Source organism: Branchiostoma lanceolatum, chromosome 11, assembly GCF_035083965.1.
Source record: "Branchiostoma lanceolatum isolate klBraLanc5 chromosome 11, klBraLanc5.hap2, whole genome shotgun sequence".
Classification (NCBI taxonomy): domain Eukaryota; kingdom Metazoa; phylum Chordata; class Leptocardii; order Amphioxiformes; family Branchiostomatidae; genus Branchiostoma; species Branchiostoma lanceolatum.
In genome coordinates, this window is record NC_089732.1 from 6,486,017 (window position 1) to 6,499,736 (window position 13,720).

Consider the following 13,720-nt stretch of genomic DNA (forward strand, 5'->3'; position numbering starts at 1 on the left):
GACGTTTCAAGTAGAATCCAGTACTTTTCGTTAGTGACTCTGAGCAAGATTTGTCAAACAGCAGGTTTTAACCACGAACTATGAATTGATATGCAAATAAAGAGAATACAATTCTAGATAGTAATGTAAAAGATACATACTGGTTAAACTGTCTGTCGAACATCCTGCCTGCTACTCTGGAGATTGTGACAGCGTCTGGTAGGAACCTCGCCCCGTCTATGTACAGGTCAAACCCGTCGTCTGATCCAAACACATCGGTCGGAGCAGAACTTCTCTCATGAGCTATCCATGCTCCCTGGTACAGAAATAAGGGATACGGGGAATTATTTCTATGTTAACCCTGAAGTAGCCGTTTGGCACCCCATTCCCTATTGGTTACAGGGTGAGGCAGCAGGGAGAAGGTTAACTGCAATTGTATGTTCTAACAAAGGGGTACATCAATATCAAAAGCATACAAATCTGCCTCATTCGGCAACATAACCTATAAAGATGGGCACAATCTGGAATCTAGATTTAACCAGGGTCAAGAATTATCAGAATGCATCTGGTGTTGAAAAAACAACTGTGAACGGCAGTTAAGAGAAAACAAATACATAATAACAACAAATAATTAAATAGGCCATTCACCAAAAAAGCAAACAGTTTTTTTAGATATTGTTTTTATACAACTGCCTGTACCATTCCTCCCTTAATCCCTAAGTTGAGTACACCAGACTGTTTCTAAATGAGGTTTCCAGTAGTCCAACTGACCTCTGGTATGTCATCCTCAATGTCCCCAGCGATGGTGGAGGGAGTGTTGGAGCGAGGCGGCTCACCTTCGAAGACGTTGAACCGAACTGTCGACCTCCCAAATTTCTGCCATTCCCGTGGGTTCTCTCTGGACTAGAAAAACGAACATAACATCTTAGGATTCAAACTGATGAACTTACTGGTGCCAAACACTATTGGAAGGAAATTTTCAATACATGGCTTACAATATGTATACTTTCAGCACCATGGACAGACCCCTCCACTATTTCTTTCATACACAGAAATAGTGCATTTCCGTACATTTGACATAACATACATGTATAATAACAGGCTTGATATACAAATAAGTTGTAGTGATAATGCTTATATACTATATAATGATAATATTACACTTACTGAAAGAGGGATGTCCTTTGCCTCAGGTACAGGTGGGTAGTACAGGGGCAGTTTGTGGTTTCCTGTTTTCAACCTCAGCCGTCCACTATTCCCTGCAAGTATATGAAGATGATATTGTGATTTTTATTCTTTTACAATGACCTGTGTCCATGAAAATTCAGCACAACTCTTGTTGTGACTTCCCAAGCAAAGAAATAACCTTTTAAGCAATGCAATGCAAAGCATGTGCTCATGCAGTATATATATATATATATACTGCATGCAGTATATATATATATATATATATATAATCCTTTACGATAATAGCTTGATTTATTGTCTTCTATCCTTTTACCATTGACTTTATCATGTTTGACAATTCCTTTTGGTTTATTTTATTCAGTCTTCTGCACGTAGAGACCTCTCAAGCCTTGAAACAAGGGGTTTGAGGCAAACTACGAAAGCACAAAAATGTGTACAATCTAATTTCATCCGGCCAAAGAGGGAAAGAAAAAAACTTACTTCCTGTAGTAAGTGTCATTGAGCTCCAGGCCACCAGTTTTTCCTCATCCAGGATACTGCCTCCATGGCTGACATTGTCCGGCGCGTCATCCCGGATCAGCTGACGCAGGTAGAACCTGGCGACCACGATCATGTCCGCATTCAGGTACACATCGTGGAACAACGCCTAGTGGGTGTGGAGGGGAACATTTAATGGGTTATATGAAATATGTTATGTAGGGTTCAACAAATTTAATTTGTTAATGTTGTGTGTGATTTGTCACGAGTGTGATTTGTCACAAGCTAAGTATACGTTTTCAGGCAAGCATCTTTGAAATCAGAGTGATCATGAAATTGGTATCCAGGACCAAGGCACACCCTCTGCAACTAATTTGTAAAACCTGCTTATCTTTTCTCACCTCCTGCCATCCAAAGACATGGACACCGTGCTTGAAGTTGGACTTGACAGGTGAGGTCGTACAGGTCATAGGAGCCGTAGACGACTGTGCAATCTGGGAAGAAACACCGTTGGATTAGAAATCATATGCATATCTTAATATAGATGGACAGCCTTCTGACACCCTCACCATATGCTTCTAAACGTTGAATATCTTTTCATTCTAAATCAAATTGTACAAGATTTAACACACAGAAAACTTACATTTCCTGTCCACTGGTTGTACACAGTGAGACGCACTTTCCCTTCCCCATCAAGGGAATCCTTCACACGGTCAACCTTGAACAGAAAGGAAAGATGTAAATGATTATTACAGCTAAATTGAAGGCAAGATGTAAGCATATCCTGTATTTCAGCACCAAGGACAGGCTCTTAGCACAACTTTTTTCAAACATACTAGTAGATCACATCAAATACTGTAAATGCATTTAACTTCGCATGGTTTTAATTTTGTGGTAGGGAGAAAATGGAGTGTTTGCTGTGGTTCAGACAATGGTAGACAAGGGGGTAGGAGGGCAAACAAATTTTGCCATGGTTTTAAGTTTGCGGTGAAGTGCTTACCACGAAAACCGCAAACATGAAACCACCGCAAACATTTTCTACATTTACACTATTTTGGTCGAGTTACTAGAAATTGTTACAGGATTGCCATTTTTCATTATTTTTTAATGAATAGCTGTTTATAAATCATACGCATATGCTATAAAATGCCTACTTTGACAGTTCTAGAAATATGATTGTTCATAACTGTACCTGAAACCCCACTGAAATGCTGTCTTCCACCTCAGGTGGGTAGCTGAGGGGACTCCTCCTGGGTCTACTTGACCTTCTGGGAAACAAATTAATAATTTTTTTCAATAAATTAGTTCCCTGACATCGACAACATGACATATGGGGAACATCAATGACAGCGTGTAGGGTAAATCATAAGACAATTCTTTGTAATAATTCAAGGTTTTAGAAATTCTATTTGTAACTCGAAACTAGATGTAGCACTGGAAACTGAATTTAGTACCAGTTCATATCTGTATTTTGATAGTTTTGAGGAAAAAAATTTCAGGCAAACATAGTACAGATTACTTGTTTCATTTTTTTCCATTTATGAAACTTGCCCTTAACACCCAACACATCAACAATCTCAAATAATGGTGATAGGTTCCTTTCAGTGTCTGCTGTTTGGAATAATTCATGTTTTGTTATTCTAAAGTGCACAGGCTAACATCAATGTTCAATCAAAAACAGCACAAGCATAATGTTCGACTAAACTACAAACCATACTAGCACTGCAACAAAAATCAGTCGTGATCAATTCTTTATGTGAAATCAAATCAGAAAGAAAGAAGGAAAAGAAAAGATGGCAAAGCACAGGTCACACAGAAACCAGATTGAGCAAAAGGGTGATCAGGGTTTGTGCGATTATTTGGGATTGGTGATTGATTGGCACATGTAAGCACACCTATGTAGGGATGATTACCTTTCTGTCTGATGACACTCTTTGCAAGCCCGCCAGTGGGAGTTAGAATGAGGTTATTGGGGGGAAAGGGTTAGGTCAAGGGAAGGATGGAGAGAGATGTAATGTGTAGATGTAAGGAGAGTTTGAAAGCATGAGGAGAAAGGCATCGTGAACATGGGTAAGGTACTAAGTGCAACCGTATGTGACTTCACTGTGCGAGACTGTGATAAAATTTATCTATCTATCTAACATTTATCTATTCATCTATCATTTAGTGCCAATTAATGCAATAATAGCACATGGTTCTCAGTCAAAATGTTAAGAGAAAAAAAACTAGTGCGTCCTGATCATGATTGGTCAATCCAATTTTCAGATCATTGAATTTTTGTAGATATATAAAGACCTATTTAATACCTTAATTATTTTGAATGCTTTTATATTAGGAATTACAAAAATAATATTTCATCTCATAAAAACTGCAGAATGGCATCATTCATACCAAATGATATATCAAGCTGATAGAATCTGAACATTCAGTTAATGCACATGATTTTGCATGCTTGTTTAAAGCTTGAAAAAAATACATAAAATGCTAATTCTAAACTTAAACTAATCTGCTAAGCTGGTTGAGACCTACCTGAGCATTTCTTGCAAACTCTTTTTTACCAAATTAATCAGTTCAACATGTGCATTTCAAAACACTGTGACTTCAAAAGTTACCTACTGTCCACAGTTTCCATAACAAAAGTACAGGTAAAAGAAATCATCTTTTGAAATGTATAACTGATTTCAGAAATAATCTTTATCATTAAACTTTTAATAACTCAGGTAGGTTTCAGCCAGGTGAAAGGTCATGCACTTTGACCTCACCTGTCAGTTATAGAGCCTGCCGTGCTGGGAGGAGCTTCAGAGGGGGGAGGGGGGACATAGGCAATGGGTTGAGTAGGGATAGAGGAATAGTTTTGGCGGGGGGAGTTGTAGGCAGGGTAACCAGACATCTGAAAGCAACAAAAATACATGTAACAACTACAGACAATTCACCATTTTGTACTATTCATAAGTTACTATAAATATTTGCATTATATCAGCTAACAATCTCTTCTTTTATTACACATAGAATATCAACAATCCATAAAAAGAATCAAAAGATATAGTCACTACTGTTTACTCTAAGCACGTTTGTGAAAATTCTTTGTCACACAACTACAAAATGCTACTCCAATGCTTTCTGGTCCATTACCGAGTTAATTTGTCTCTTTCCTTGTACAATAGACTAGAATACAGCCTGGTCCTATGTTAGGCCTAACATTTCATGTTCTTACTTGAGGTGGAAATTTGTAGTGGCGTGCTTCAGAGGGGTTGACTTTGGAGAGTGACTGGACATCAGAGTCTCGCCAGTTCACCAGTCTGAAGTACAGCTCAGCATGCCCCAGCTGGAACAGGACAGAAATACATCCATACAAATGTTTCACTTACTTCTTATTATGTTTAGCACTAAGCAACATCATTGTGTAATATTATTTATTCAGAATTTTGATATGACCTAATCTTTTCCAAAAGAATATAATGATATGTGGTGCTGCATATGCAATCAACTGCTCATCAATGATTAGTTCAGACTTCTAGAATCAACGTACATGTACAATGGGCAGTCAAACCTGTATGTAGTGACACTGTCCAAGGGACACAGCAGTCATAATAGACAGGACATCACTATTGGCAGGATTCTTAATGCTTTTCCAATGGGAAAAATAATCTAAGAGACCACCAAAACGTTTCCACAATGGCCAAATGGTCCTTCTGTAGAGGTGGTCACTAGAACAGGTTACGATTGTATTCTATTGCACTCCATCAGATTCTAAAAGATGAAACAGGAATCCATTTATAAATATCAATCACATTAAGAAGCATTAGTCGATTGTTAAGATCTGTTAAGGCTCTCACCTGAGGAACATTGTTGAGCTCCACAGCTGTTAGGTGAGGCTTGACAGGCGTCATTCTCAGCGGAATCTTCCACCGACCGCTCAGCACGCGGTTCTGCTGGTCGAACAGCTCGATCTTGCTCCATCCGCGGGACCGTAGCCGGTTACTGTCGTACCCGTCCCTGCCGGACTGAACCTGCATCTCTACTATTATGGAGAGATCCATGGAGGGCTGGATCCTACAGAATGGTCGCGCCGTGTTAGAACTGATGTTTGGACAATGGTCAAGAATCGATATTTGGACAATGTACATTGTCAAGTGGATTGTGAACTGATGATATTGTTGAAAGACAGAGTTTTCAAACTTTTATCCTTTTAAAGAAAATATGTTTGGCAATGGGATATTTGAGAATTAGATGCATCCGTCTGAGTTTGTAGTATGCAACTATGAAATGAAAATTTGACTTTTTATATAATATGATAAAAATTTGTGTAACTTTTGCTTTCAAGACTGTCAGTTTTTTATATTCACCTTGGTTTCAGATTGCACAACAAATGCTGATATGACCATAGTTTACAAATTTACATCATATAATCTTGAAGAGCAAGATTATGGAATTTAGGACTGAATTGTGCAACAATGTTTTCTTTCACCACTCAAATCAGTTTAGTTGACCATTCCATACAATCTAGCCACCTGTGTATCTCTCAGTAATAGCCAAGACACATGTTGATGAAAAATTGCAGGTGGAATTGTCATCTTCATCAAGTTTTAAACATTTTTGTAACATTAAAGTGGTTTGTTCTGTTCTTAGCTATTCATAGATAGTACCAGTATGATATTGAAATGATGACAAAAATTATGGTTGTCTAAAGGTGCTAATGTTTAAGGGCTACATGGGACAAAAAAACATGTTTTAGACTCATGACTGTTTCAACTGTATCTTCACCCAGATGTTTGATTTGATTTATATAGCAAGCTATAATTTGGAAGTGTTACATTCACACAAAAGATCTAACCTGAAGTAGCTGTTTGGTCGTTTGGCATGCAATTCTCAATTCCAGGTTACAGAGTTAGGCAGCAGAGAGATGGTGAAATCTTCAAAGATCTTTCAGAAAGAGACTCTTAAATGCCGCACATAGTTCACCACTGTGCAGTCCTACCTTGGGACGGGTTGTTTGGCACCAATGACTGCTATGTTCATCCCAGCATAGTTCTGGTAGTAGCTGTTGTACCCTCCCTCGGTGTAGACTACAGGCAGTGGGGTGGGGTCACCAATCTCATTAGCATTGTTGTACAGACCCACTATCAGCCTGGTGGACTTGTACTCTGGGTCCAGGCCAAGCAGGTAGTCGTAGAACACCACAAAGCCAGCGCTGTGGGGCATTGAAATTTTTTAAACATGCTGTCACTGTTGTACTTTTGTATCAAGTTGTACTTTTGTATCAAGATTTTCCTTTCATGATCTAAAGACTGATATACATTTGCTTCAGTCAGGTTGTAAAAGTAGGTGCCTTCTGTCATAAGAAATGAGTTTGGGATCTGTTTCACCAATGTGAAGAATAATTATGTTTTTCAACACATTCTAGCAAAAAGCTGATAAACCTGTTACAAGTCATTTTCTCCTCATTCTTTTATGCCTTGATGTGGTAAGTATTAATTTTGTAATGATCATCAACGTGCATGCAGGTTGACAAGTGGGTATTCTTTGCTATCTCAGCAATAAGAAATTTTTAGTTTTTCTCTCACCCAGGGTCATACGGGGCTGGTAAGAGTGGATCCAGAGCCTCTATAGTATTCCCTTCTCTTTCTCGCTGGTACCGATGCCGCTCGATTTCAGGTGTCTCAGGCTTGGGTGGAGGCCTGCGTATAGGCGCAGGTTGTGGCTGTGGGGGCGGGGGCTGTGGTTGGGGAGGGGGAGGCTGTGGCTGAGGCTGTGGTGGGGGTTGTGTGGGCGAGGGACGGAGCCCCGGTGACCGCAGCTCGCGACGCATCTTGTTCAGCATGGCCTCCTGCTTGAGCAGCTCCATCTCGTGCTGTAGGTGCAGCATCTTCCGCATGTGGTCCTTCTGCAGCTGCCGAATCTCACCGTCATCATCTGAGGCACAGGTGGTCAACAGTTATGCTTTTGTGGATTATGTTTTAAATCCTTATGACAAAGGTTTGGGCAGGAATGGACATCAAATTCCTAAGTAGAAGGAAGCTATTTTATACGTCAATGATAGCCATTACATATTCATTGTCTTGTGTATGATGGCTAATGGAGAAAATAAAGTATAAAAGTATCCAAGCAGTAGCCTGGGTGCCATCCTATTTCTACCAGGGCTCCTACATTAAATTTTGCTACCCTAAATTTTCAGGGTAGCGAATGTAGGAGCCCCGATAGAAATAGGATGGCACCCAGGCTATCCAAGCAGGTGTTAGTTGCATCTATTTTCCACCATATTTTCAAGGACTGTACAAAACTGGTTCTGCTCAATAAAGATTTCTTGACGTTAAAACAAATAGCAAAGAAGATATACATTACGTAGTTCAAAAATATGCATTAGCCCTAACTGACAATTATGAAGTGTATGAATCGAGGCTTAAGCCTATATCATTACAGTCAAGTCAGAAATATTGTTTGGACAATAGTGTTATTTACAATATTTTGAATATATGATTTTGGACTGTAATCTTGTACAGTGTGATCAAACTTGAAATGTATCATTCACAGTCAAGTTAGAAACATTGTTTGGATGCTGACCAGAGTCGCTGGCTCTCCTGCGGTGCTTCCTGCGCTGGTGCTCATGCAGTTCCTGCAGCTCCCGCTGGAGGCGCTGGTTCTCCAGCTCGATAGCCAGCACCTGGCTGCCCATGTCCTTGGGTTCTGTCAGGGTAGAAAGACTACAGGCTTAGATACTAGCACATCACTGTATGTCCTTATATACCTTTTCCCTGCTGCCTTACTCTGTAACCAATAGGGATTTGGGTGCCGAATGGCTACTTCAGAGTGCTAAAGGTTAACAGTTGTTCCACCAAAGCAAAAAAGGGAAGGTAAAATGGTAAACAAAAAAGACATGGAACAGGACTGGTGGAGAAAGTGCCTGGATTTTTAAAAAAAATGTAGATAAGATATGGGATTTTTTTAAAAATCTGCTGTCTTGCCTGAGTGTTTTCTCTCCTTATGGGGGAGGTTAACAGCTTGGCTTTGGATTTTTTTGCAAAGACATAACAAATGTGTAACAGTTCTAGTACCTTTTTTGTTACTTTTTTTCTTGTCCCTGCGCTTGTTCTGGTCCTCGAGCTGCTGTGCCTCCACCTGCATGTCGTGCATCTGTGCCAGGACTGCCGGGTCGTTCCCTCCACTCTGCAGGTACGCCAACCGCATGGCGCTACAGGAAGGGAGAAGAACATAGTTGTTACTGAACATGGAGATATGAATAGCAAAAGTACTGTATATGCAGAAATGTTTGCGATGGTTTTATGTTCGCATTTTTTGCGGTGACCATTCCACCGCGAACTTAAAACCACCGCCAACATTTTTGCCTGTCACTGTAGTAGGAGTATGTGACTATAGCGCTGCCGCGAACTTAAAACCACCGCAAATACTCCATTTTCACCTCAGGGCAAAATAAAAACCATGCGAACTTATATGCATTTACAGTAACTCCTTATCACCTATTGCAGTAGATGTATGTTACATGATAAAGTAGATGTTATTTTTGTTTCATTGAAATCCTGTTGTTCAGCTTTCATGACACCCATTTGGGGACAGAATTAAGTATGTAATGATTGCAAAGCCACAGCTAGAGTAGGGTCACATAATATAATAATCTATAGAGGATTCTGTGTAGTTAAAAGAAATATAGTTGTACTAACCTTATTTCTGACACCAGTGAGCCATTCTGGAATGGGATTCCCACAAACTCTGTTTGGACTCCACTGTCAGGACGTTGTTCTGCAGCTTTCCTGCTTGAAAAATGAAATTCTTTATAAACACATTTTTTTTACAGTCACTCTGATTTTACATTCAATATCTAATACAAAATACAGCATAAATCAAAATGTGGTATGAACTGCTGTGATCATCTTTTAACCTTGGGTCATGAATTGTATGTTTGTATATTGTAACAGATTAGTAAACTTGAAAATAATAGCATAATATCTGGTGGAAACAGGTTTCAAACAGTGAAAGATTAGTTCACTTCCTCAACCAGGGAACAACAGGGAAAGGCTGAAAAGGCATTTGTGAGTAATAGAATCCTTTTCAGAACAGGAAGATGTGGAAAGCCTGTGTAAACCCTCTATATAAACAATTGTGTCAACATGGAACATGACACAATAAAACCAAGTGAACTTATATTAACTAGACCTCACAAACCTGTACTGCAGATAATCATATCCACCACTGCTATATCTGTCACTCTTCTGTCTGTTTTCCTCAAGTCGATTCTTCATGCTCAGAACCCACCGATCTAGCGAACCCTTCCTATCTTTTGAAACACCACCTTCCCTACGCCTCCTTCTTTTCAACTTCTTTTTCCTTATCCTTCCACCTCCTTCATTCTCAAATTCTTTGCTCCCTTCTGCAGCAAAATCTTTCTGTCCTTCAAAATCATCACTGTCCTGTTCTCCTCCCTCATCTATATTGAACAGAAGTTCTGACGATGATGACACCCCATCTTCTGTCCCCACACTTTCTGCATCTTCCTTGTCATCTTCCTCTTCCATAGCTACGGCTTCCTGCACTTTTTTCAACTGTGTCTGACCTTTGATCTGATTTAGAAATGCCTTCATTTCCTCTGAATATGTTTCTTCATCTTCTTTCTCATCAGCATCTCTTTCCTTGCTATCTAGGTTGCTCTGTAGGTCTCCTGAACCTAAGGATGTAGTTTCCATCTTCGCCAACAACTCTGTATCTACTCTTCTTGTCATGATTTCTAGCTCTTCATCGTCTAAGGATTCAGCTTTCAGGTGGCTGACATCTGTAGATGTGTCCTCCAGCACGGTATGTACGTACCCACTGGGTAACACGTGTGGTAAGAGACATGTGGAAGTATATGGGGGGATGAGTTTGAAAGCATGCTAGTAAAGTGTACAACTTCAGCACCAAGGACAGCTACAATGGACATTGAAATTTTGTCATGATCTGATTGTGTCAAGTATTGAGAGAAGGATAAAAAAGGACTAGAAGGTGAATACAGGAAAAGCTAAGAGAGGGTCTATGAAATGGAGAAAAAAAATGAAGAGGGTTGAGTGAGGGTAGAAAGGGAATTTGAAGCTAAAAAGTGCAGCGAAAAAAAAGATACAGGAAATCTTAAGATACTGGATGAGATATAACATCTACTTACATAATTCCACCAGGGTACATTAACCTAAGGTACCTGACCCTAAAAAGATATGTCCAAACAGATATTCAACCCAACATCCCCCTATATAATGCACTCCTGTATATCTAAACTGTGCATACCTGGAGGGTGCTGCACTAGAGATCTCTCAAACCCACTGTTTTTCAATGTGGCAGATTTATGTAACCTGGTGAATTAACCGACTGGAGGGTCTACGCTGAGAGTAGACAAACCTGGCGTGACCTAGCTACGCACGTCTGTAGCCGCTATGCATCAGTTCCTGATGCTTGCGAATGATTGATTGGTGGATTAATGTTAATGGGGGTACATGTTTCCTACCTTGCCTCCTCCTGTAGGTTGTTGAGATGTGACTTGAGCTGTTCCAGAGTGTCCTGGTTCCTCTTCTCCTGCTCCCTCAGTTCCTTCACCATGTCCTCCACACTGGGCTGGTCGCTGGCGGGCTGCGGAGGGATAGGCTGGTTCCCCAAGTCCTGAAGTCTCCGCCGAATTTCTACAAGGTCATATCAAGGACAATTGAACCAACTCTACTTTATCATGAGCAGTTGTATAATATGTTGTATATGCAGAAAAGGATTAAGGATTCATAATGCCAATAGCTTTCCTTTCCGAAGAATTCTAGTATAATATCATGTCCTAGCTGTGATGTTTTCTGTTGCTGACAGAAAAATGGTCTAAAGTTGCACACAAAAAATAATAAGATACTGGATCCTGGATACTGTACACAGATTCCATTTTTACTAAACTTTTTGATATGACAGTTTTCCATATACTGTGCATTGTGCTGCATTCCATTCAATACTAAACATAGTAATAATGGCTGTGAAAATGTTTGTGAGAGTTCTACTTCTCCTGACCTTCTCTCTGTCTCTCCAGTTCCCTGTTCCTGTTCTGGATCTCTCCCAGCTGTTTCCCATGATGCTCTGCTAGTCTCCTGAGCTGCTCCGTGTGTTCGTTCTTCCTGGGGCTGGCCTGTTCATCCTGCAACAGGCACATTCATTGGTGTGAAACTTAACTCAATTCATACACTAAGGCTGTAAACCACAATGTAATAGGCTATAACACCCTAATTTCTCCCTATCCTTGCCTTTTGTTACAAAGCAATTGTGTTCAAACGTTTTTGTTTCACATAACTTAAATGAAATTTTGACCAGGATTCAAAATCAAAATGAGTGGTACATTTCTGGAATTTTCTGGCTTCCTGAAAGGTATAATTTCAGAACAGCCATATCTTAACACAAAGCTGTACCAGGCATTCGTGATATTGTACCTAAAACATATTATTTCTCCACATTTAGAACTAGCTCTTTAGTTTAGGATCTATGCAAGGCTGTCTCCAAGACCCATCGGAAATTTGCTTGTCGGGACAGAAAAAAATTCCTCTAATTCGTCCCAAAATTTGAAGTTTATCACATGAAATTTATGAAAATGCATTTCTGTAAACTTAAAATGACAGATTTAACAGCAAAAATTAACAATATGGACTCCCGAACAATGAGTGGGACGGAAAAAAATCTAAAGCTGGAGACAGACCTGGATCTATGTCCCCTCAAGGATAGCATTGATAGCTCCAACGGTTACCATGGTTGCAGTAGTGATGCTAAACTGGACCATCATAAAGGGATCAATCATCCATGACGGGAAATCAATAAGTGATAAGGGCGTGATTGCATAGCAACCATCAACAGGGTCATTAACGACACTCAATAGAACTTAAGTGGGCCAAACTAACGGAAAGTTTCGGCCAATGTTTTAGTAATTAGAGAATTTCTGTGACTGTTGCCATGGATATATCATTAATCATGTGTCGAGAGGCAACGAGTGCATGTGGTAATTTCCTCTTCAAACTTTAAATTTTTGTGATATTTCTTTCGTTAGATTTCATTCTAGTTCTTAATAACTTTTATGATGCACCTTGACTTTGCATAACCACTGCAACCAGTATCTTTATTACCCATACCTTATAACTAAGGATCATTGTATGTAATAAACCTCTATCATTCATTTACATGTACAGGACAAAACAACAGGATGACTTTAAAAGTATCCACACATACATCAACAAAAGTTGTAAATACAAACAATTCAGTAACAACAACATCTACCAATAGAAACCAAAGGGGCACAGCAATTTGAGGAGAGGCATCAGTTGGCCACTGGAGATTATTCTAAAATGAAATTTTTATCATAGATTTTCAAACAACTTCAGTGCTTAAGACTCATAACTGTATTAGTTGAGCAGGGGACCCGATGCTTTTGACAGGTAAAATCTATCCAGAAAAATGAAGCTTTCATTTGATAGAACTTAAGCACCCTTTGGTTTGAATTAGTAGATTCACAAACAATATGATGTCTGCAACTTTCAACGTCTATCAATGTCAAACTTAAAACAAATACATGCATAACTGATTAGAATTATGGTACTTTTTGCAGTCTAACTTACATCAGTGTATATTGGTAGGCTCATACTGCTGTCAGTGTTACGTGATATCACTCCTGCTCTACTCTCAAGTCCAAGGTCTTGTTCTAGGTTGTCAATCTCGTCTCGTATCCGCTGTTCACGCTCCAACATGCGCTGATACTGCAGAAAACGGGACAAAAGACAAAATTACGTCAAACTGTTTAGAAGTTACAGCACTCCAACTCTGCTTCTTATTCTTGTAGGTGACTTTAACCCCAGAGATGGTAGAAAAATTGAATCTATTAACAGAGACAACAAATTCACATAAATTAAGAAGCTGTGTTACAATGCTCCTGAGCATTGACAGGACATTTTTACAGCTGTAACTCTACCATAATAGTCACTGTTACAACACAGGCAATCCTTTTACTGCTTCAATGGTGACAGCAAAATCTGACACATGTTAAACATTCTGGTTTGCTTCGAATGGTACACTACTTTGGATAATGGCC

General features: G+C 39.5%; 1 protein-coding gene across 7 annotated transcripts in view; it reads right to left on the reverse strand.

Annotated features, from left to right (window-relative positions):
* Positions 1-13,720, reverse strand: part of LOC136444840 (uncharacterized) — a 31,891-nt gene that overhangs the window by 9,429 nt on the left and 8,742 nt on the right. For 5 of the 7 annotated variants that reach the window (XM_066442589.1, XM_066442588.1, XM_066442594.1 and 2 more), the window contains 18 exons: positions 13,251-13,388; positions 11,665-11,788; positions 11,129-11,300; positions 9,321-9,413; positions 8,697-8,833; positions 8,206-8,328; positions 7,209-7,557; positions 6,623-6,835; positions 5,481-5,697; positions 4,859-4,969; positions 4,407-4,534; positions 2,837-2,912; positions 2,288-2,362; positions 2,046-2,138; positions 1,648-1,813; positions 1,147-1,238; positions 751-882; positions 141-295 (listed from right to left, as the gene is read on the reverse strand). In XM_066442589.1, the coding sequence (XP_066298686.1) occupies positions 141-295; positions 751-882; positions 1,147-1,238; positions 1,648-1,813; positions 2,046-2,138; positions 2,288-2,362; positions 2,837-2,912; positions 4,407-4,534; positions 4,859-4,969; positions 5,481-5,697; positions 6,623-6,835; positions 7,209-7,557; positions 8,206-8,328; positions 8,697-8,833; positions 9,321-9,413; positions 11,129-11,300; positions 11,665-11,788; positions 13,251-13,388 (2,594 nt within the window). The remainder of the gene's footprint in view (positions 1-140; positions 296-750; positions 883-1,146; positions 1,239-1,647; positions 1,814-2,045; positions 2,139-2,287; positions 2,363-2,836; positions 2,913-4,406; positions 4,535-4,858; positions 4,970-5,480; positions 5,698-6,622; positions 6,836-7,208; positions 7,558-8,205; positions 8,329-8,696; positions 8,834-9,320; positions 9,414-11,128; positions 11,301-11,664; positions 11,789-13,250; positions 13,389-13,720) is intronic. The other 2 variants (XM_066442590.1, XM_066442593.1) reach the window with 2 other exon arrangements.